The sequence below is a fragment of the Podarcis melisellensis genome (assembly GCF_964234715.1).
Source record: "Podarcis melisellensis genome assembly, chromosome: 6".
In the NCBI taxonomy this organism is placed as follows: Eukaryota; Metazoa; Chordata; class Lepidosauria; order Squamata; family Lacertidae; genus Podarcis; species Podarcis melisellensis.
The window spans coordinates 79374431-79397902 of NC_138538.1; the positions used below are offsets into that span (position 1 = coordinate 79374431).

General features: G+C 40.4%; 1 protein-coding gene and 1 long non-coding RNA gene across 12 annotated transcripts in view; one reads left to right on the forward strand and one right to left on the reverse strand.

Moving 5' to 3' along the window:
• NR5A2 (nuclear receptor subfamily 5 group A member 2) overlaps positions 1–23472 on the reverse strand; it is a 302503-nt gene that overhangs the window by 178396 nt on the left and 100635 nt on the right. For 3 of the 4 annotated variants that reach the window (XM_081914910.1, XM_081914909.1, XM_081914911.1), the window contains exon 7: positions 7383–12354. In XM_081914910.1, coding sequence (XP_081771036.1) covers positions 12107–12354 — 248 coding nt within the window. In that variant the 3' untranslated portion in view covers positions 7383–12106. Of the gene's footprint in view, positions 1–7382; positions 12355–23472 lie in introns of those variants that run through there. The other variant, XR_014169294.1, reaches the window with a different exon arrangement.
• LOC309371880 overlaps positions 1–23472 on the forward strand; it is a 124519-nt gene that overhangs the window by 39623 nt on the left and 61424 nt on the right. The window lies entirely within an intron of this gene.

Below are 23472 nucleotides of genomic sequence, written 5' to 3' on the forward strand. Positions count from 1 at the left end.
TTACAGACGGGCCTCCGGAACGGATCCCGTCCGTAACATGAGGTTCCACTGTATGTATCAATATAGGCTTAAAACATGCATCAAATAAATATGCAGCAGAGGTTAATTTCAAAGCAGTTAGTGAACAATAAAGCTTTATTGGCTGAATTCATGCCAGAGGCCTGAGTAAACAAATAAGTGTTTAATAAGAGTTGGAAAAACAAAAATGAGGCTGGCTGTACCTCCAGTGAGAGGAACTTGAATTCTCTGGATTTCTTTGATTTTTGCAGGCATCACATGTAAATCTCATATTGTCAGAAATAAAATACTATTGCATGTCATTTTTCAAATACTAAATAGCAAATGTTATCAGATGCTAATACCTTTGCATGCCTTGTCTTAAGAATACTAATGTCAGAATACTAATTTTGACATGCCAACTATCAAGCACTATCAAATGGTAAATACCACTGTATGTCAGCTACCAAGTACACGCATCATTTTCCAGATTGCGGACATCCAACATCAATATGGAATAAAATAAAATAAAATAGCAATAATAAATATTTGTTAATGTTGCAAGATAAATATTTCAAAGAGAATGTTCAAGGGGGTTTTGTGCAGCAAAATTGTTTCAGTTCTATTTCATATTTTCTAACTTACATTTTTGTTTAAAGTTAGGGGTTGTATCCAGTGCTAGTCCTACTCCGAGTAGACACATTGAAGTTACTAGACATGACCAACTTTGGCTCATTAATTTCAGTGGGTTTATTCTAAGTAGGACTAGCACTGAATTCAAATGTGAAATATTTAAGCATTTCAGGTTGTGTGCTTTTGCAGAACTCCCAGTTCAGCTAGTCTGCACATAATAACTAAATTAATACTAATTTATCACTACCATGATTTATTTCATTTATGAATCACTTCCCAGCAGGCATCCTAAAGTGATTTACAATATAATAAAATACTAATTCCTGAACTAGTGGGTTTTGTTTGTTTGTTTATGTGTTATGCATTCTGTTCATTGTACGATCACCTACTGAGATAAAGGTAAAAGGTAAAGGACCCCTGGACGGTTAAGTCCAGTCAAAGATGACTATGAGGTGCGGCGCTCATCTTGCTTTCAGGCTGAGAGAGCCGGCATTTGTCTTCAGACAGCTTTCTGGGTCATCTGAGGTAACTGGTGAGACAAGGGAACTGCAGGCAGGCACTATGAGAAAGACAGCAGAATTGTTTCTGCTTGGAAGTCTCTCAGCGTGCTTCAGTTTTGAGCAGGTTATCACTGAAAGGAGCTACCAAACTTCAGAAAGAAGACTGTCCTATGATAGTCTTTCAGACAGAACTCGGGGTAGCCAAAGGTGTGCCTGCCAGATGTTGTTAGACTGCAAGCAGGTAATGGGAACCAAGGCAAGAGGTGGGCAGTTTCAGTAGCTGTTTTAGGGATGTTCACCTAAGACATCCTGCAGTCATGGGCCAGCACTACATGAAAAAAACCCTTCAATATCAGTGAAGCCATTCACAAGATTCAGAAGAGGATCGTGCATTTATATGTTTTGCTAGATCAAGGCCTCCTTGAACTTGGATATGGTGACATTCTGTTTATAGAGAAGTAGGCTGAGACTTCCAAATTGTTTCCATACTTTGAAACAGATGAACTCTATGACTGCAGCCCATTACAGCCAACATCAGCTTGCAGTGAAACTATTTTGATGAGTGGCAGGGTGGAGATTGCGCTGCAAAAAACCCCAAAAAACCTGGTTGCATTTTAAGTGTGATACTTCAAGAGAACAATTCTACCTTCTAATATATTGGAGAACAATTTCTTCTGGACATATAGGATAGAGTAGAACATTGTATGTCAGATATAAGTTAATAGCAGTACCACTTCATAGAGGAAATCTCTGAAATACATAAACAATCATTTTTTCCAGGCCTAGTTCAATAACTTCAAAGCAATTATAATAACCCAACACACTTTAAAACTTGTATTTCTTCTAGATTCAGAGTGAATCGGGATAAATATTAACGAAGCCTTATAAATGTGGTTTTACTGTATTGTTATTTTCTCTCTGCTCCCTCCCGGCTTTCCATTTCAGGCTGAAATGAAGTAGCTGGGCAACACCATAGAACAGTTCAAACCCGGTATTTACATGACACGCTGATGTCAGTCATCCTCTTAGCTGACCTATGTGATCCTCCAGATCAGGTCGCTTAACCTTATGGGCATGTTTATTAGTTCAAGAGAGCTTGTGTGTGTAGGTAAAGGGTCACCAGACTTTTTTGGTCCCATGAGCTCATTTGCAAACAGAAGAGGTTGTAGTGGGCACCTCAAACCAAAACCAAGCACAAACCACATCCTAGTCAATTGGGTACAAAAGCATTCTTCTTCCCAGCCTGTCTTCCTCAGGGGTGAAGGGACTGTTGACACAAGCCCTCGCGGGGGCTCATGTGTGCCCATTGAATTTAGTGGAAGGTGTATTCTCCTAGTTCAGATCTAACAACATTTCTCCTTTGCTTGCTTAATTTCAGCTAGTTACTTGATTTGAAAGTTGGCAAAAGAAACTATAACTAGTGTGGATGGAATGGCAAGGCTATAGTTGTGTTCAGGCATTTACCTGGGAGCAGGGTGGCACATATAAAGCCCTACCCCCAATATCCCTGGGGTACACTTCAGATCTTCATGCTGATTAGCATAAAAGTCTGAATATAGTTTTCTGTTTTAACGAGCTTGGAATCTTTCCTGTGAGTGGAAATCCTATCTTATCTGGATTTTAGGTGAAGAACCTCAGTTCTGGGACTGAGCACAGGTATCTCTTATCTGGAAATCTCTCCAGATCATACCCCTTAGCATCCCTGCTTTACCCCTGACTGGAATGTCTCTTTGACTTCTGATCATGCTTCTTGTTTGCCTGGAAGGGAGAGTAAATAGGGCTTTATGCATTCAAAGGTAAAATTTACCTACCGTACAAAGGTAAAAATTTCATTGGTTGCTTTGCCCACTTCTGTCTCTGGCACTGTCTGCTGCTGGCATGTGGCCCTCAGAAGGTGTCTAGAAGGAAAATTGACCCATGGGCTAAATGCACTCCTGCACTAATGGGATGATCTGAAGCAAAGTTCGGGAAGTAATTTAAGAAATAAGTAATTGAACTGGCACATGGGCAAAGAGTAGGGTGAGCAAGAGGGAAATGCATAAACTGGAGGCTCACTCCCAGCAAACCATAGATAGGTGTTACATGTGAAGCAGGCCTCCATGTGCTTGGTGCTACCCCCAGAATTAAAGTCAAAGAGGAAGAGTCTTCATCGAGGAGCTCCTGGATAAACAAGAGTTTTGCTCTGATCCAGAAAATTGTGAGCACTACTGTCCCTAGCCCCTAAGATGAGGTGGAATCTGAGCAAATAAATTCAAGCTAACAATTGATGCTGTGAACCCTTCGTTCTAAGAAGGCATCTCATTTTATCTCTGGTTGTAATGTGAATATGTGTGCCTTGCCCTGAGCCTTGTGCATAGCATAGTCTCTGCAGCTAAATAAGTAAAAGAAATCCACTGCTCATTATTTCTGTGTACAGCTGGAAGTTAAATCAGATGCTAATCAGAGTAAACTTCTCCTGGTACTACATTGCTAGTGTATTGCACTCACTTTGCTATTCTCTCTTCTATCTTTTAATTATACCCTGGAAAAACAGAATTGGGGGTATGGGTTTTGCTGATGATTGTGATTTGATATATAACATACTCAAACTTCACTTGAGTCTTTGACACAAATTTGACTCCCAGCTATCCAAAGCAATGTTAGAGTTTGCTATATTATTATATCTGACAATGTGGATTGATGCCATCCTGGGAACATATGTTTCTGAAACTACAGTTAGTATATGATTGACTTGCTATACAGGAAGTTTCTCTTTCTGCCTTGGATTTGACTGAGTTTATTGTACTCCCATGGTCCATTGCATGCTGAATTTGATGCAGGCTGTAGTAGGAACAACAACTTCCTTGGAAGTGGCTTCAGGAACAAAATTAATGGTGTGGGATTTGCAAGGAGGGAGGGTGGGGAATGAGGACAATGAATTAGCCACAATTTTCTCCCATACCTTGAATACATTGTTTATAACATCCTTTGCTAACCTAATGCCCACCTGATGTTTTGAATTACAACTCCCATCAACCTCATTCAGCAAGTGACTCAAGCTCATGGAATTTGTAGTACAAAACATGAGGAGATAACCAGGTAGGTGAAAGCTGGTTGATAATTTATTGCGTTGTGCAGTGTTCCAGTTGTGGAATGGATTCTGTGTAGCTTGTCTCTTAAGTTACTTATTTCTGTGTCTATGGAAGTGCATTGTTTAACGATCACACTAGGCGGAGTTGGTCTGAGGAGATTTGAGGTGAGAAAGTGCCCCATGAGGGGGCCTTTCCTAAAACAGTAGGTCATCAGTTTACTTGAGGGTAGCAGAGGCAAACAATTGCTTTTAATTCCCCACAAATATCGCAGAGGACCCGATCATTCTAGGAAATAAAAATGGCTGCCTGCTGTTGCTAGGCAACCCTGCCACCCTAGGTCGGGGTAGGTATCAGGGCCAGGGTGCTGAGGGCCTTGCAGCTGGAAGAGTGTGTGCCAGCCAGGTGATAGCCCTAGGCCAGGGGTGCCAACTTGAATACAATACAATACAATACAATACTGGGGGCCCCAAGTAAGCCCTGCTTACATGATGTGGTGCATGCACACCATCTGAGTGGCAATGCCCATCAACTTGGGGACGGGGAATACCTCAGATATTTTATTGGGTGGGGGACTGATGGGACCTTGGCCCCTAGGAGTTGGCTCCTATGCTCTAGGCCTGATAAAGAGGAATCACTAAAATAAAATAGTCTTTATTAAATAACTAGTAATAACATCATATTGCCTATGCCTGCTGAGGGCCAGCTCCCTTAAGCTTTAGGCTTGGCTTCCTCAACTTTTAAATTGAAATGTCATAAATCTTATCAGAATGAGTGGGCAGACTAGAATGTACAACTATGTAGCGGAAGGGAATGCTGTTTTTGAATGATTCCACACAAACTTCCTGCAAGTAGAGCACTAGCATAGCAGAGGGAGATGATCAAGCTCAGCTACTGCAGGTAGGGAGGACCAGAAGAAGACATCTGCTGCCAAACATGGGCTAGATTCAGGCTTCTGTTTCCACTCTTACTTTAGGGTAGTGTTTCCCCGCTTCACCCCTTCACATACACTTGCACTGAAGTGGTATCTTTGTCCCAGAAAGCCCAGAGAGCAGCCAGAGAGGGGAGACTGATCTTCCTTCAGCAGTATCTGATTGACCTCCCACGCAGCAAAGCGGCCTCTGTTTTTGAAGTGGTGATCAGGAGCCAAAATACCATGTTTTCTAGTAGCAGCAACATCTGTCTTCTTGGCAGGCTCTCCTGGCAATTGTTTGGAGAACTCAGGAATTGCCCCTGGCTCTATCAGGTATATTTACATTGATGAGAGGTTATGCTGAACTCTTGCATTTGCTGCCTGCCTCTTCTATTGTCTTGCCATTTCTTTCCTCTGCCCCCCGTCCCCCCCACCAAGTAAAAACAGTTGGTAGGAACGAGAACCAAATATGTGAATTGATTGTTTTCATTAGTTATCCCCTGAGAATGCTTATCTATAGCAAGTCCCATTGACTCCCATATAACTTTGTATAGGATTGCAGCCTAACAGTGCAAGCCTATGTATGTTTACTAAGAATTAATCCCGACTTAGAAGTGGATATAGTATTCCAGCCTTAGTACTTTATTCAGCATAAATGGAGAGGTATCAATAAATGAAAACCAAGCTACACAGTCATCATCCCCAAATGACTATCTGTGTGATTTCAGTCTGCTAGTGTGGGAATGAGTGTTTGAATAATATCTCACATTAAAACAAAATATTTCCCAGGGAGCCTTGTCATTTACATTCTACTTTTTTACATTCAGGAACAGGGATACCACATGTATAATAGATGATGATCATGTATTTTACTTTTAAGCCACAGGTGCAAGGCAGATGCCAAATTTTGAAAGTGCAAACTAGAGACTGAATTCAGAGTCTCTACTTGCTGCCCCACTGCTTAGCCCAAAGTCACATCTACACCATATGTGTAAAGCCTTCTTATACCACTTTACAGTCATGGCTTGCTAAGGGTGCCTAGAATTGTTAGGAGAGCTCCTCACAGAACTGCAATTTTCAGCGCCCTTAACAAATGGTAGTTCCCAGGATTATTGGTGGGAGACCGTGGCTGTTGTATAAGAGTGCTAGAACTCAGTGGTGTGGCTGTGACCATAAGCAAGAAAAAAACAAGGTTAATAGTTTGTCATTCAAATTTATTTGCATCCTATTTCCAAAAATATACTGAATGCATAAAACAATGATGAGTTCTTAATGGCACATTTTAAAAGATAAAAAGAGTAAATTTAAAATAGGTGGCTTGGCTGCATGTAATGATGTGTGAGGTGAGAGCTTTAAGACTGTGCGCTGTATAGCTCACAAGGCTTCAAGTAAGCCAAGTTTTGTTGCCCAGGACTGCAGAACAAAACAGGTTATTAAGTCAGGTGGCATTCAGCTTGTAGGTGAAAACTGCGAGAGAGAATCATTGTAGGCAGGCTGCTTTTGATGCCACAGGAATGTAAAAAGAGCCCTGCTGGATCAGGCTGTTGCCCATCCATTCCAGCACCCTGTTCTCACAGAGGCCAACCAGGTGCCCATACAAAGACTGTAAACAGGACCTGGAGTACTGCTCTACCTGCTGTTGCCAGCGACTGGTGTTCAGAAGCATGCTGCCTTTGACAGCGGAGGTGGAACATAGTCATCAGGGTTAGCAGCCATTGATAGCCCTATTCGCCATTGATTTGTCTAATCTCCTTTGAAAGGCATCCAAATTGGTGGCCATTGCTGCCTTCTATGGGAATGAATAATGTACGTTTTAACTATGCACCGTGTGAAAAAGTACTTTGCCTTTTTCCATAATCCTCCATTATTCAACTCCATTGGATGTCCACAAGTTCTAGAGAAAACTTTCCTTATTCTCTTTCTTTACAAAACCATACAGTACATAATTTTCTACACTTTCCTGTGGACCAGGTCTGAAATATTATTTTGTGTAAATTCTAATCCATGCTATCCCTTCTTAATGAGTTAGATCACTGTCCCATTTAGCCATGTATTGTCTTCTCTGATTAGCTACAATTCTCCACGGTCTTGGGCAGAGGTATTTTCGAGACCTGATAGTAACATTTTAGCCGGTGATGTCAGGAGACTGCATGGCAGATCTTTCTGCATCAATATTGTTCTCCACCTCTGCTATGGGATCTCTCTCCCTCTCTCCCTTTCTTTTTCTTTTACAATGAAGTTGTCATAGAAACAATTTTAAAATGATCAGAATGGCCATATCAATATTTATTGAAATACTGGAAATAAAAATCCATTGGTGTTGAGAAAATTCCTGGCAAGAATTGACATGAGACAACATGAACTTCACAGATACAGTAAGAGAACTTTAACAAGTAACTAACTGCACATTCTAAAAGGGTTGCATGGATTCAAATGCCAGGCAGCTGTGGAACATATTTGTAATACAAATATTCAGACACTTACAGATTGTCTGGTTACAAACACTGAACAACTATAAGAAACCAGCCAAAGCCAAAACCTTTGAATTTTAGTCTGCTTTTACTAATATGTAATCAAGAAAGCAATTGTAAGTAAATGTATTGTTACAAAGTGGTTAACAATTAACATTAGTTTTGCAAGCTTGGGCTATCAGAGGGCTTCTTGGAACCACAGATATTGACTAATATGTGCTCTATTTTATTTGAAACCGTTTCCATCAATCATTCTTTGCCTTTAACATCCTTACATTAATGATCTGGTTGTGTCTATCAGATAATTGTGCTTTGTTAGTGGTTTTATTCTGCTTTCATAATTTCAGTAAAATATGCCATGGTTTTCAACAAAAAAAAGTTAAGGGCTTACAAAATACTGGTGTGTGACAGTGTAAAAATCCTCACCATCCATATCTATATGCGAACTGAACACTCTCTTAGTTACCTTTTAAATGCCACTGTTGATAACTTCATTTATTTTCTTCTTTTTAAAAGCAATGTTCCCATTTGTATAGAGAAGGTAGGGTGAAAGATCCTTAAGACAGAATTGATGGTGCATGATACAAATACCTAAGAGCTGCACATGCTAGACTTGGCTAAGTCTGCTATCCCCACCCATCTTTACTGCACAAACAAATGTTAGAATCCAGGGCAAGTCCTTCAGACAGACATCCTCCAGGAGACTTGGGTACCAACAAAAAGTGCTCTTCCCAGCCATCATTCTCAGCACAGCTACCAATGCTGCTTCACCAGCTGCTAGGTGAACACCATAATTAGTATGATGGAAGTGGAGTAGTTCTGCCATTTGGAAGGGTGAGACATTATATGTAATTTGTCAACTATTTGGATTTTATTGGCTGGGATTCAAATAACTATTTTAGATCCACCCAAGGACTTAAGCGTTTCTAGTGAGATTTTCTTATTTCCCACCCTGTCATTAAACAGTAGACCCCAAAAATCTGATATAATCATAGAACTGTAGAGTTGGAAGGGACCAAAAGGGGCATCTAGTCGTTTCCCCCTGCAATGCAGCAATCTTTCGCCCAACATGTGGCTTGAACCCATAACCCTGAGACTGAGTCTCATGCTCTACCGACTGAGCTACCAAGTGTCTCCTTAGTTTCAAAGGAGATGCTCCAAGTAGCATGGCAAGCTGTTGTTTGATGCCCACTAGTCCAATGTTCCTTGGTAAAATGGTTCTGTTGATCCCAAATATTTATTTTTACCACAATAAAGTCAGCCTGAGGCTGACTTTCAGTGAGGGTGTTTGAGGGTGGACAGTCATGGGACAGCAGAAGTATTGGTAGCAGGGCAGACAAGGGAATGCCACTTTGTATGAGCAAGGATTTTTCGTACTTCATTCTTCCCCACACTTCCCTCATGGCTCTGATCCACAAGGGAAAAGATTATTAGACCAGATCCATGGGGTGATAAAACTCTCTGTTCTGTACTAATACAAAAGAAATAAACGTTGTCTTTGGTATACAATGTCCACTGCTTAGAAAAGAATTTTCAGGTAAGAATGCACCTCACGAGGCTCACGTGAAATAAAGGAAGGTGCGAATCACTAAATTTACAATAGATTTTAAATAAACCACATTTAGAATTATAAAGATTTACAGACATTTAATCAAGCAAATGATCTTAAACTGTAAAGATCCTTGTATGTCCCTGAACTATGTTCCACTAACTTGAAGACATGCTGTAATAAACACATATATTTGGCTTCTTTATTCTGGCTATATTTTTATATAAAGATGAAACCAAGGAACAATAAATTAGCATCATAATTGTCTACAATGAAAACTGTGATATACAATATAAATAAACTATTTAAAAGCCAGCAATCCTCATGAAAACAAACAAAGCTAAGGGAGTAGAAGTTTTAATACAGTTTCTACAAGTGATTGTGCAGCCAATAATCTAAAAATTAAAAAATTAAAGTATAAATGAGATTCCCTTATTGATTTTAGTGTCTCACGACATACAGTAATTAAGTACTGGTAAACTAATTACCAATCAGAAAGCAACATTAAGGAAATCACTGCTTTGCAACATCATCACAGTTCCCCCCACCCCAGGACCTAACAAATGTAAACAACCATCATCTCCCCCCCTTCAAATATGTAAAGTATTAATACTTCCCCCCGAAACATCTGTATAGTTACCATTTAGAATTCTGAAATAAGGCAAAGCTTTCTTAACAGTGGCACTGCATTTTATAATACTGATATCTTCATTTTGGATAGAGAGTTATTTGTCCTTCTCCAATATTTGTTCTACAGCAGACTTTGGTCTACAATGGACCTGGCAGTATCACTCTTCTGTCCTCACATATTTTTGTTTGAAAAATTGGTTTAAAATGTATTTTCTGAATCCATAGGCTGTACTAATAACTACCAGTAATACTAACCAACCAGCTTATACATTTTGAATATTTTTAAATCTTGCATAGGTAAAATCATTTTTTTTTAAAGAAAAGGTCTTTTATTACCTACAACATGACCCAGAATTTAGTTAAAGCTGAAGTACTTGGATTTCAGCTTGTGGGGATAGGGGAAGATGCAGAATCGTCTGACACAGTGGGGTGCTACACCAGTACAGGGAACTGTATGATTGTATAATGCATTGCATTCTCCCCTTGCACTGGTGCAGTCCCTGAGATGAAGTCATCTAAAGTTGGCAAAAACATGCATCCTGGGCCACACCAGGACTGTGAGGCCGAGGCAGGGCCAGGGATAAAAACAGACAGCTCAGGGCAGGGTGAACGAACAGAAATCCCTAGAAGTATAGTGAGTTCAGAAACAAGTGGATAGACCCCAGATGGAATTGGTTAATCATGGGTAGGACCAAGGTAGAATTGGGCAGGTTATCAGCCTTGGGCAACTAAGACGCCTTAGCAGGGCCTACTGGCACCAGTGCCTGGCAATCCCACTCTGGGGCATAGTGTGGAATTTAAAATGGCATCCCATACCTCCCTTCCAGTGACCAGGCAAGCCCATAGGCAGGGCCCACCAATATAGAAGGGAGCCCACTAAAGGACCCTTGCGGGTCTGAGGACCCCTCCAAATCCAGGGTCCTCTTTAACCAGGAATTGGCCATGTCTGGCTTTTGTTGGCTTTTCGGATCCTGATACAGGCTTTCTGTCAGGCCAGAACTGTGGCCGACCGGCAATTCTAGAAAAGATCTGCACAACCCAAGACCCACCAATCATGTAATATGGTACTTGACAAACCTCCTGTTCTTTTTGTCTTAGGTAGGCAGCAAAAACAAAAACCAACAACTCAGGGTGTTTGTTGAGCCCTTGAGAGGCTGTAATAGATAGATGCCCAGCTGTCTGTGTTTAGCTTTGTGATGCAGTCCTGCTGTTACGACAGCATAGATGCTCATGGGGCGCGGCAGTCACAGGTTGGCGAGCAACTTGTGCATCCCATCCCTGTGTCCAAAACTCGGTGGCACAGTCTGAAGCCACTGAAATTAATTGCTTTATTAAATCCAAGTAATTCATTTTATCTAGGTTGCAGATTAAGTGCGGCAGATCAAGAGATGCTGCTGACTGAAACCTTGAAGAAGGAAATACTGTTTTTCTTTTCGATGACAGCCAAGAGGCTGAGTAGTATCCGCAAGCTTATTATTTGGCACTAAAAGCTTTGAGAAGCCATTTCAGCAAAGCTTGAGCCGCTGCACTGGAAACACGATCCAACAGCGGTTGCTTTGGAGCAGCTTAATTCTGACGCTTGTAGCTGTTCCTCCTCCCATTGGTGGAAGAGGGATACTGCCTGGACGATCAACATGAACACAATGACAAAAACAAACTTTGGAAACATATTTAGAATGTCACACTAGTTTATGAACATTTTTTTTTAAATATTAGCTGTTTGCAGGCCTGAGTTGCAGACAGTCCCCCAAAGCCCCCACCCTAGGCTGTTTTGGTGGTGCTAGTGTGTGTGGCCTACTTGAGAACTTTTTTAGATTGGTGCTACACATCCTTTCTGGAGGAGAGATAAGAATGCAGATCTTGGAAGGATGCCATAGGGTGACTGCAGTTTTGTGTCCATCAGAGGTGTTTTCAGTCCTGCTAACAAGAAGGGATGTAGTTCATACAGATCCCTTTGCTCTGTTAGCTGAATAACACAGATAAAACTTGTTCCTAAATTTCTCAATAATGGCAATTGGCAAAAGTTTTAACTTACAAAAATTGTTCCTTCCTTCCTTTTTTGTTTGTTTGTCATTGGCAACGGTATCCATATCCATTTGTCTCCTTTCATTCTAGTGATAAAATCCTATACATGTTCCTTTGGGGAGACTGTGTAGGGTTTGATTCACAGTTTGCAATACAAATACCCTGATACATCACTTATTTACTATTAAGTATTTGATTATTACACCATTGGGGGGGACAAAGTTCCTTTAAACCAAGTTCTTTTTAATTAGTGTCGTTTGGAGTAGTTCAGAGTATTTTGCTTTTTCTCCTCAAAAGCAGAGGCTTTAAAAGGATATAATTTATGCTCTCTTTGCATGCAGCATTTCAATGAGGAGGTTATTACACGGCACATCCCCGTTCAGGTGTTTATAGTAGAGGTATTCTTCAGCCTGCATACTGATTGCCCGGATTTCCGGAAGTCGCAGGAGAAGCTGCCCGAATTTTTCTGTCTGCTGTGGATAGTTGCACATTGTGTAGTCCAGCAAAGCAGTATTCACTTGTTCTTGAACACCTTCCACCAGCTGGAAGTTCTCTAGGGTTTTGACATCTGAATAAAAAGTAAAAAAAAGAGAGAGAGAGAGACAGAATCACATTATATATGTATTTAAAATAAAAAGACACATTTTAACTCCTGTTTATTTAAAACGGTGTTTCACTGTATTTTGCTCATGACAAAAGGATGCTTTACATGCTGTTGAATATTCAGGTTAAATCCCTCTGCCAAGTTTCCTGGGAAAATGATCACAGCACAGCTTTAGTGGAGCGTCTTGTTGAAATTCTGCATATACCTCAGATCAATTAGACACCAATGGATTTTGAGCAAGGTCAGCTGTCCCCCCCCCCACCCCATCTTATGGAGGCAAAGGCTGAAGACTCCTAACATAGAGGACTGTAATATATTGCCAGCAAATGAGTCCCCAGAGGAAGGCGTAGCTTTAACCCGACATATTACACAATTCATATAATTCTGTATTAATTTTTCTGACCCAAGGTGAAGTCTCTGTCCAGGATATGATGCAGTTAATTCTAATAAAAAATGACAGGGATCTTGTTTCTTTTTGACATTTCCTAAATTATTCTGAAAGCCTTTGACTTGTCTACCCTTATGCTAATGAACCATCTGGTACACTCCAGTGACTGCCAAAATAACCTGCTTGACCTGAATCCCTCAAAAATACATTTTTCAATTACTAAATTCTTCTCTCTCTCTCTCTCTCTCTCTCTCTCTCTCTCTCTCTCTCTCTCTCCTCTTGCCCCCTGAATTGAAACCATTGTCCTTTAGACAGATTGACTAGTACATCACATGGTGGCTGGATGTCTATATATTAGTTTTTTCTAGCTGTCAGATGATTTTGACTTTTTCTGGAGGTCAAATAGTTTGCAAATATTTCCACACATCCTGTACTTACTCATCTGCTTCAGTATCGTCACCACTGAATCCTGGAGCAAAACTGATTGCTGGAATGCCTTCTCTCACACCAACATACTGCTCTAGAAGCCTGCTTTTTAGGCTTGGATGATGTGGCTCATGTAAGTCTCTAAAAGGCAAGTCTCTAAATGACTGATGGGGGAAATGCTTCTCTAATGAGGGCTATTCCAGGCTGAGCGTAGCATAAAACCTCTGCTCTTATGTATAGATGGGTCCCTTCTCATACTTTCAATGCACATTTAACCATCACACGCTGTCCCTCCACTCCACCAGCCCCCTCTTTTTAGCACAACTCTCTCTTAAAGAATTAAGTAAAAATCTGTGGCTATGAAGCCATGGGGGTGCGGGAAGATGAGGGAGCATGCTGAGGTGTTTAAGTAGGTTTAAAATCATACGATGTCCTCCCATCACCACATATGCATGAACCAGCCAAATGAAAGTGTTTTCATTACATTGCATTAAATTGCATTGCTAAATGGTACAGCTCAAATGATGGGTCTTCTAACCTGGCAAAGACTTCTAACTGTACTGCTGACAACCAATTGCTGGTACTTGTGACAGGAGGTATGTAACTGACAACAACAAACTTTGCCCTGCAGTCCCAATTTTTGTGTGTGACTCTCTTTTCCCAACGTAGCGTAAATACTTGAAATATTGTGCTGCTTCCTCAGTTTGTATTTATAGGTAAGGCCATTTCTCATTCATTTTTCATTGCATAGAGCATTTTGTATACAAAAGTTAATTACTCTGAATGGCTAGTCCTTACATCTCTGTTTCTGCACAGAGTTCCTTGATAGCAATGAAAAGATGGCATAGATCTTAGAACAGAGTACAATCTGCTCTGGAGGTGTTTGATCCAGAGGTAGGCTTCATTCATAAAGTATTGAATGTGTTTGAGGTCATATTACTAGACTTGAGGCAAATCCCATTAGCTCTATAGGTATTGATAATAAATGATGAAGAAAAACGAAACGGGGGTTGTGAGTGTGAGAGGAAAGAAACGCAATATATTATTACGACAATTTACATGTGCAATGATAAGTCAGTTAGTGAAGTCCGATGCTCTTATTTCATATTGGAATGTGTTCATAGTTTTGTCATGGGAATTTATGGCTTTTTAATAAAATGTCTCATAGCAGTCTGATTTATTTTAAAAAATGAAAGAAGCAAGGTGGTGAAAGACAAGTTTCTGGCAAGACTAACACTGAAGGGAAAGTATTAAATAAATTATGCCTCTCAGAGAACTTCTGGTGTCTCTTGCAAAGACTTTAAGATTAGTGCAAAAAAAAAAAATCATAATAAGGTTTGTCTTTTTAGATGGTGCCTTTTAAATAATGATATCCATAATAGGTTATGCATGAAAATGCATATTAAGTGATCATTTTGCTCTCCTTTACATTGCAGTGGGAGATGGAAGGAAGAAAAAAAAACCCCTCTTTTGTTACTGATGTTTTAAAATAAGTTTTAGTCGCACCGATGGTGGTGGAGGCATTTGATTTATTTATAGAAAATTATTTACCTTCTGGAAAAAAAGACTGTGAAAAGCTAATGGCAAATGTTGGGGAAATACAAATGCAATGCCAGCAGAACTGTATTGATGTCTGCGATGTCATGAAATCAAATCTATAACTTTAACAAGACAATCTTTGGAACTTAAAGCACTTCTCCTTTTTTGTAGTGTTCAGGTGGCTTATACATCTGAATACTCAACAGTGAGTCCCTGTGCTTAAGCATAATATTAAGAAATCAGCACTTCCAAGTTCTAAAAGTCTTGTACAATTAAAAATGGTGGAAATGGCATCCTTCTTCCCACTCACCCTTTCAGCTCTAACTACAAGGAAAAACATTTTTTGTGTTGCCTCAGTAAGTACCAATCTCTTATCTCTTCCACTTTATTCACTCAGGGACTAATTACCAACTTTTTATGTGAAACCGTCTTACTGTGTGCTCACAGTGGGGCGCATCTCTTTCCCAATCCTTATTGGAGAGTAAACCCTGAGGTCTTGTGGAATATATTACTTTTTTTACAAGCACTTGCAGTAGCATTTCTGTCAAAACACTGAATTTTGTCTCCTCTATAGTTTACTTCTGAAGATAAAGACTATTTTTTAAATAGAGGTGCCAGTATTAGTTCTGTAGTCACTCTAAAGGTCTGTCAGCATTCCCAATTTTCAATGGTTTGTCCCTCCCCCACAAAGCAGAGATTTGAGCTCCAGCTTCTGCATATGAAATTCAGCTTGCACAGAGTGCGTTAGCATATTTTTTTAAAAAAAAATGGGTCTGGCCTTTAGAGGGGGAGAAATATAAAAATATTTAGGTTTCAGAGAGGCTTCCTTCCCCTCTTATATTCAAGACATGAAAAACTCAAATTTGGTGCACTATTAATCTATAGAGAATGCAGACTGGTTTGGGAATTTTGAAAAGGAAAAATGAAAGGGAATGAGAGATTTAAGTCTGAAAATGGTTACTGTGCTGGAGCTGTGTAAGTACTTTTCAAAGAAAGTTAATTTATTTTCATTGCACATCTTGGATATCTTACTGGGTGCACTTATTGAACACATGGCCCTCACAGCTTTGTACCTTCATGTATAGTGGAATGTAGTTAAATAACCAAAAGCAAGTGTAATAAATAGGCCTCTTACTTGGTCAATATAGAACATAACCACACAGAAAAGATCAGAAGTCAGGCCTTGAAGAACGAAGATACAATGCTACGGGTGTTTTCCTATGTTGCTGCCATAAGACCACCTCCACAGATAGCATTACTTCATAGATGCATGCAAATCACTTAAGCATGGTGGTAACATGCATGTGTAACTTGCCATTCACAGGTAACACACCGTAGGCTTTTGTATTGCTTCAGATGGAGTTTTGGTACTGCCTCTCATTACCTCAGGCAGAACGATTGTATTGTCTCATGTTACCTTAGACACTTTGTCTCATGTTACCTTAGAACCCAATGCTGTGCCAGTGGGTTCCACTGGTGCAGCGCAACTTCCATTTCCTCTCCCCATACACCCCCCAAATCTGTTCAGGGGGGTCCTCAAACACCTCAGGGCTGTTTCTTAGGGTGTGTGGTGATGGTGGTGGAGGGGGGAATAGGGAGAGGAAGTTCCACTATGCACATGGAAGTCTTTAGACCAATGGAGCTGTAGCACTGGATTCAGTCTAATGGATTATATCTACTGTTAGTCATACCCTGAAAATAAATTAATGGACATGATTAGTTCAGTTTCATGTGTTGCAATGAGTATAAAAGGTAAAGGGACCCCTGACCATTAGGTCCAGTCGTGGCCGACTTTGGGGTTGCGGCGCTCATCTCGCTTTATTGGCCAATGGAGTCGGCTTCCAGCTTCCAGGTCATGTGGCCAGCATGACTAAGCCGCTTCTGGCGAACCAGAGCTGTGCACGGAAACGCCGTTTCCCTTCCCACTGGAGCGGTACCTATATCTACTTGCACTTTGACGTGCTTTCGAACTGCCAGGTTGGCAGGAGCTGGGACCGAGCAACGGGAGCTCATCCCTGTTGCGGGGATTTGAACCGCCAACCTTCTGATTGGCAAGTCCTCGGCTCTGTGGTTTAACCCACAGCACCACCCGATTCCCATGCAATGAGTATACTCTGTGTATAACTTAGCTGCATACAATTTAATGCTTTTCCATGGTATCAAATCACACATTCGTTTGTGAGATATTATGTGGATTAATCAGCCAGCTGCAACTACTCCAAGTCTTTCACAAGTATTTTTTGGAAGTGCTGAGACATGGCCTCTCAGTTTTAGTGATTCCCCCCCCCAACACACCTTGTTAGCTGTACAACATCCAAGATGTGCATTGAAAATAAATTAACTTCCCTTGAAAACTATTTACACAATTTATTCTCAGTTGTCCTCGCTGACATAATCATATAGCCATATCTTATTAGGTTTGTAACATCATTGTGTTCACTGTGTGGTCCCTGATTTGGTGAGATCAGCAATGCAACTAATTCAGGAAATCAGTATCTGGGAGGAAATATGCTGAAGTAGCAGCAGCCAACGGAAACTAGCCATAAGATGGTTTATTTTTAAATGTATGTAGGCTTTGTAAATACAGATATGGATACATTTATTCAAGTTGGCACCCCTGCTGTCAAGTAGGCCTCAAAATCTGAAGGAAAAAGGTAAACTAGATAGATGACCACAGTATTTCTCATAGGAAGTAAGGTGGAAAGACCCACTCTCAGATGGGTGGGAATAGAAGATAAGGTCATGGATGCTGCTAGCTGCTGTCACACCTTTTCAAAGTAAAAGACTAAAAAGACCCAATAAAATTAGCAAGCAGGAAATGCCAACAAGTGAACAGCTGACGAGCAGTCAACATTTTCTATATAAGGAGAATGATGGTGGCCTTTAATTTCTTGAGGTTCTGGCAAGTAGGAGATTTGTTTTTATTTATTTAAAAATTGAACCCACAAGTGAGCAACCTGGGCCAAGGACACTAATACTTGAAACTTTTGTCCCTGGCCTAAAACCAAGTACACAAGCGTAATTTCTCTCTCTCCCTCCCTCTCTCTCCCTCTCCCTCCCTCTCTCCCTTTTTTTACTGTGGACATAAAATATTTTAAAGTTCATTGGAGTGTCAAATAATGGATACATTGTTTTGGAAGTCTTGTCTTTTTAAAGTGCATTACAACAACCAGTGTGCTTCAATCATGCAGAAATAATAGGCTAGGCTCAATGATATTTTCTCTTAAATGCAGCTTAAGATGCTTACATAGTAGAGGAATGCTGCAATTATTGGTGTGAATCCCATTTCAGCTTCTAACTGTTAAGGATAGCTAGAATTACAATTTGTTACAGACCAGTTCACAACTCAAATAAAAGCACATTTTACAACATTTTATGGCATCAGACTGCCGGGTGCATTATTTAAAATTATGATTCTCTTCATTTTAATTTTTTTTTTTTTGAAAAAGCATGTAAAATGGTACCTTCTTTCACAACAGATCATCTATGCCTTCTTTCTTTTGCTAGATTGGAAACCCTTTGAACCAAGAACAATGTCTTTTTGACATACAGAGATGGGCATTTTGGGCTGTCTCTTGTAACAAATCACTACATGCTGCAATGAATATGTGGGAAGAACTTCTTTTGCAATTCCAGGGCTTTGTGTTTTGAACATGGGAAGATGCGTGTGCATCCTAGCATATGCCTTTCTTCCACCACTGAGGGAGCAGTTGATTCAATAAATGGAACCACTATAGAGAGATGACTTCTCCTGTGAACCAAATGGGGAAGAAGCACCTTATGGGTGGGGTATATCCATATGTTCATTTGAGTATATCTCTGGAATACCAGGGGATCATGAGTAAGAGAGAGGGCTATCACACTCATATCTTGTGGATGTCCCATAAGCATCTAGATGAGCATTTGGAGAATAGAATGCTGGACGCGCCTTTGGTCTGATCCAACAGGGCATTTATTATGTTCTCTTGCCAACTGCAGAGAATGACTATAGTGAATGTTTCACTTGGAAACTTAAGTCTTAGCTGTTTTGATGAAAAGTCTAAGGAACAAACCATAACAACTTTTCCAAAGTGGTAAATGCACCTGCGTAAAAAGAAACAGAAGCATTTTCTTTTCTTTTCTGAAGAAAGTCATCTACATAAATGTTTTCTGTGGTCAAAGCAAAGCTCTGCATTTTTTATAGAAACCCCATGAGCCAGTCCATGTACATTTAGAAAATTAATCCATATCTGCCAAAAGGGAAAATGGAAAAAATAGTTTTTCCTGGGGAATAAATTCTGCCATCACTCTACAAAATATTTATATCTCATACTCAACTTTTCATTTTAGTTTCGTTTGGGAACTTACATGATTTTTCTCCCATGAAGTTTTCTTACGTTGTTAGAATAAGATATGTGGTTAAGTTCATTCAAGTGGCAAGTCCGTGGTATGAATAAACCAATGTTATCATATGAAAGAGAATTAAGCAGGCAGATCCAAATGGGGATATATTAAGCCAAATTTTAAGCTCCAGTTGTTGAATTTAGCTGGTACTAGATGTCTGGCTTGCCTCAGGATAAATTCAGCTAATCGAATGAGGAAAACAGCCTCAGGTATGATGAAAATTACAAGAGATCTCAGTTGAACACTTCTTGTTATAAATATTAGCTCAAAGGTATTCCTCTGGTCTCTGGGATGGGGGGAATATTTGCATGTAATTAATGGCATTTCAAGCTTTTATGAGAGTGGCTTAAAATGTTAGCTTTGCTAATTGTTATAATGACAGTGGGCTGGGGATTCCACAGTAGTAAGGACCCTAACAAAGCAATACAATATGAAACCCTGCATGAGAAAGATTTGCTAAGCTATAGGATTTGAGAGAACCTATACTAGGTTGTTTACAGAAGCATGCGGGAACAAGTGGGAATTGGTTTCCCTCCCTCTGCTGTGTAGTTAATACTTTTCCTGTCCTGTGTTCCCTCCTTAAAGGAGCACATGAACTCCTTGATCAAATGCTGACTTATTTGCTACTCCCCCTAGCTTTTGGTGAGTTGCCCTCTTTGTCTTTATTCTGAAGCATTTTCCTTATCGGTTCAAATATTTGTTTGCAACTTTATTTTTCAATGATTTTCTTTTCTTTTTTAACTTCTCTGAGAAGGCAGGGGAGATGGCGTGATGCTTGGCAGGTTTATCTGCAACACCTTTGATGCTTTAAAAATTGCTCAGATAAGGTAGGGTGGAGTGGCTTTGTGACTGATATAGCAGCTAGCCAAGTAGGGCAGTACAAATCCAGCTTCTACTGAAAACCAGAAAAATAGTTTTATATTGTTTGTTGTTTAGTCGTTTAGTTGTGTCCGACTCTTCGTGACCCCATGGACCAGAGCACGCCAGGCACTCCTGTCTTCCACTGCCTCTCACAGTTTGGTCAAACTCATGCTGATAGCTTTGAGAACACTGTCCAACCATCTCGTCCTCTGTTGTCCCCTTCTCCTTGTGCCCTCCATCTTTCCCAACATCAGGGTCTTTTCCAGGGAGTCTTCTCTTCTCATGAGGTGGCCAAAGTACTGGAGCCTCAGCTTCAGGATCTGTCCTTCCAGTGAGCACTCAGGGCTGATTTCCTTCAGAATGGATAGGTTTGATCTTCTTGCAGTCCATGGGACTCTCAAGAGTCTCCTCCAGCACCATAATTCAAAAGCATCAATTCTTTGGCGATCAGCCTTCTTTATGGTCCAGCTCTCATTTCCATACATCACTACTGGGAAAACCATAGCTTTAGCTATACGGACCTTTGTTGGCAAGGTGATGTCTCTGCTTTTTAAGATGCTGTCTAGGTACTTAAAAAACCTAGTTTTATATATGTGCCCCAAATACAGTGGGCCTCCTCCCACAGCAGGTTCCTTGGTTGAAATATGTGTGTTTAAAGTTTACATATACTAAAGCTGTTTCGGTGATCTTGCAATCCAGATCTGAAGTAAGTGAGCAGGAGTGCTTAGATCAGGGATGGGGAACCTCTGGCGTGCCACAGGTTGTTGGGACGCCAACTCCAAATAACCCACAGGGTCTGGGATGATGGGAGTTGTATTCCAGCTCCATCTTGAGGGCCCCAGGTTCTCCACGCTGGCTTTAAAGGTTCTATAGGTTGTGGCACCAGATGACGTCAAGATGAAATAAAACACTCTTCATGTTGGCACAAATTATGACAGACCAAGTGGAACACATTTTTTTTTTTAGCGCTGTGGTTCACAACAAACCACATGGAAGCACTCCTTTTGGGATCAAAGGATGCTGAGCCACTGATAGCCTGAGTCAGCAGCTATTCACCCTACTAATCACCAGTACAGCCACTGGAAGAAAATGTCTCAATAATAATGTTTCATTGCCTGAGTATGCATTAAGCTAAAAGAATGATCAGACTTCAAGGGCATTTACGTGCTTCCTCTTCTGTGAAGCATCGCTATTAAGATTGCATGCCAAAAGAAAGGAGATATGACTCAGGGACTGACTAGAATGTAGTTTCTGACTAATCAACAACAAGGGGACAAAAACTGCATTGTTGATGCCCGATTTCCTCAAGAGGTTGCTAATGCCAAGTTAACATTAATAAGTGTTGGTATATAATGGCTGGGATCTAAAGAGCCCAGTGTGCAAATGGAAAGCATGTTTTTGTGCAGGGGTGCACATGGCCAGCTTTTTCTAAATGCATCCGCTTCTGGTTTTTGAATGTTGTCTCATGTGATTCTCTGATATTCAGAGGCAGGTTTTTGGGATGCGAAAGAGGTTCCAATGGGACAGGCAAAGGTCTCCCAGTGTGGATGAAACCCAAACATAACCTTTTGGCCCCTGGCCTATGTAATTTAATAATATATGCACAGATATATGCACATATGCCTTGGGAAATGTCTCATTTGTATCTGTGGATCCATAGTGTATATGCATTTGCCTTGTGGCAGGATTGAGCAGCATCTCTCGCTACAGAAACCTGCCATTTAACACAAATAGTGGGCAAACACCCCCCCCCCCCGCTTGATTTGGAAATGGGTTCAGCTGTTTCCCCTACCCCAGTTAATGCTTCTTCCCTGCCCAGACAGATTCCCAGCCTACTGTGCTAAAAACACACCCCCTTCTCTTGCTGCCTTTTCCATCAGACTACATGGAAGCAGCAGAGCAATGAGGTATATTATGGACCGATGTGCCCTGGAAAACTGTTTCCTAGTCTAGCACCTGGAACACTGCTTTCGAAATTTCCCCAGTACCTTGCTCTTACCGATGCACTACAATTATCGGGTATGGTTTAGTGGTAAACATAGCAGGGAAAGAGACTGTGCAGCAGGGAGAGGATAGCATGTGGCAGCAACAAGGTCTTGCTGGAGGATCAAACCCAAATATGATCCAGGCCCAACTTTGGAAGGGGCTGAGCTTTGATATAGAAGGGGTTGTATTCTGAATTTTCCCGGTTCTAATTCCCCCTCCGCATCACATTAAGATTATCACAATAGCTCTTTACTGCTTTCTAGACCCATATAAGTTCAACTATGGGACACTTCTAGGTCAAACACTGCGTAAAGCCACCTCTTTATGATTTTCAAAATGTGTTTGCGCATCTCATGTTCTCTAAGGGGAAGTTTTTATAACTTTGGAAAACAACAACAGGGAAACAGTACTTTCAGTCAAACTGTAAATACTGGATATCCACTTTTCTGAATAGGCCATCATGTGATAAAATTCTGGAATTTGGGAAACTTGGAACTTCTAGAAGTCAACATTATTTTTCATTTATTCAGCTTTGTGTTGTTGTACTTCAGTAAACCTCAGAAGAATTAGAGGGAGATGTGTCACATTGAAGTGGTATTTCCCCATTAAAAACAACAACTAAACTTACATAAAAATAATGATTCCAAAGGAGCAGTCTTCTGATTTTGAACTTTTGAGATTAGCAATAACTCTTTTTCACTGCAATTGCTAGGAAGCCTTAAAGGATAAGAAGGAACTTTTGTGCACTACTCAGAGCCAGGAATTCATTTCTTAACATGAAACGTTTATAGGGTCAAACATCCATGAAACATGAAGCATTTCGGAAATATTAGTTTTGTTGTCATTCATGGGCTGACATTATGGAATATAAAAATATGAAAATGAAAAATATGTTACAGCTTCTGCTCTCTAATACTATTCCACGGCATCCTATTCTTCTAATACATGTTCCTGATCCCTAAATTAAGCCATTTATAGTGATACCCTATAACCTTTTCTCCTCCCCTGATCATTGTTGCTTTTCTAAGTGCTCAACACACAGGTTATTGCACCATTCAGCTTAGGCCAAAGGGTACTCTTGAGATACGGTGAACATTAACACAATTAAAATGCACAGTTCAACCCAGGCGGACACATCAGAGGGATTGCAACACAATACACATGGAAAATGTCATTTGAATGTTCATTTTTCCCATTTAGCCTTTAAAAGGCACAACACCCAGATCCCACCGTAGGAAAGACAGATTGGTCTTGTTACCTGCCTTGGGAAAGAATTGCTAGCTAGGATAACCTGACTTGAAGCCCTGGTTGTGTCCAAAATCTGAGATACTTGATGTTTCAAATTCAGACATCCTTCATTTAGACCAAAATAACAGACATTTATTGTGTACCTTGCAGTCAGTGACTATTTAACAGCGAGAGACTATCACAGCGTGGGTCCTCTTTTACTTTATGTGCTCAGTAATGAAAGTCCACTATTGATTTTTCTGTAGCTGCTT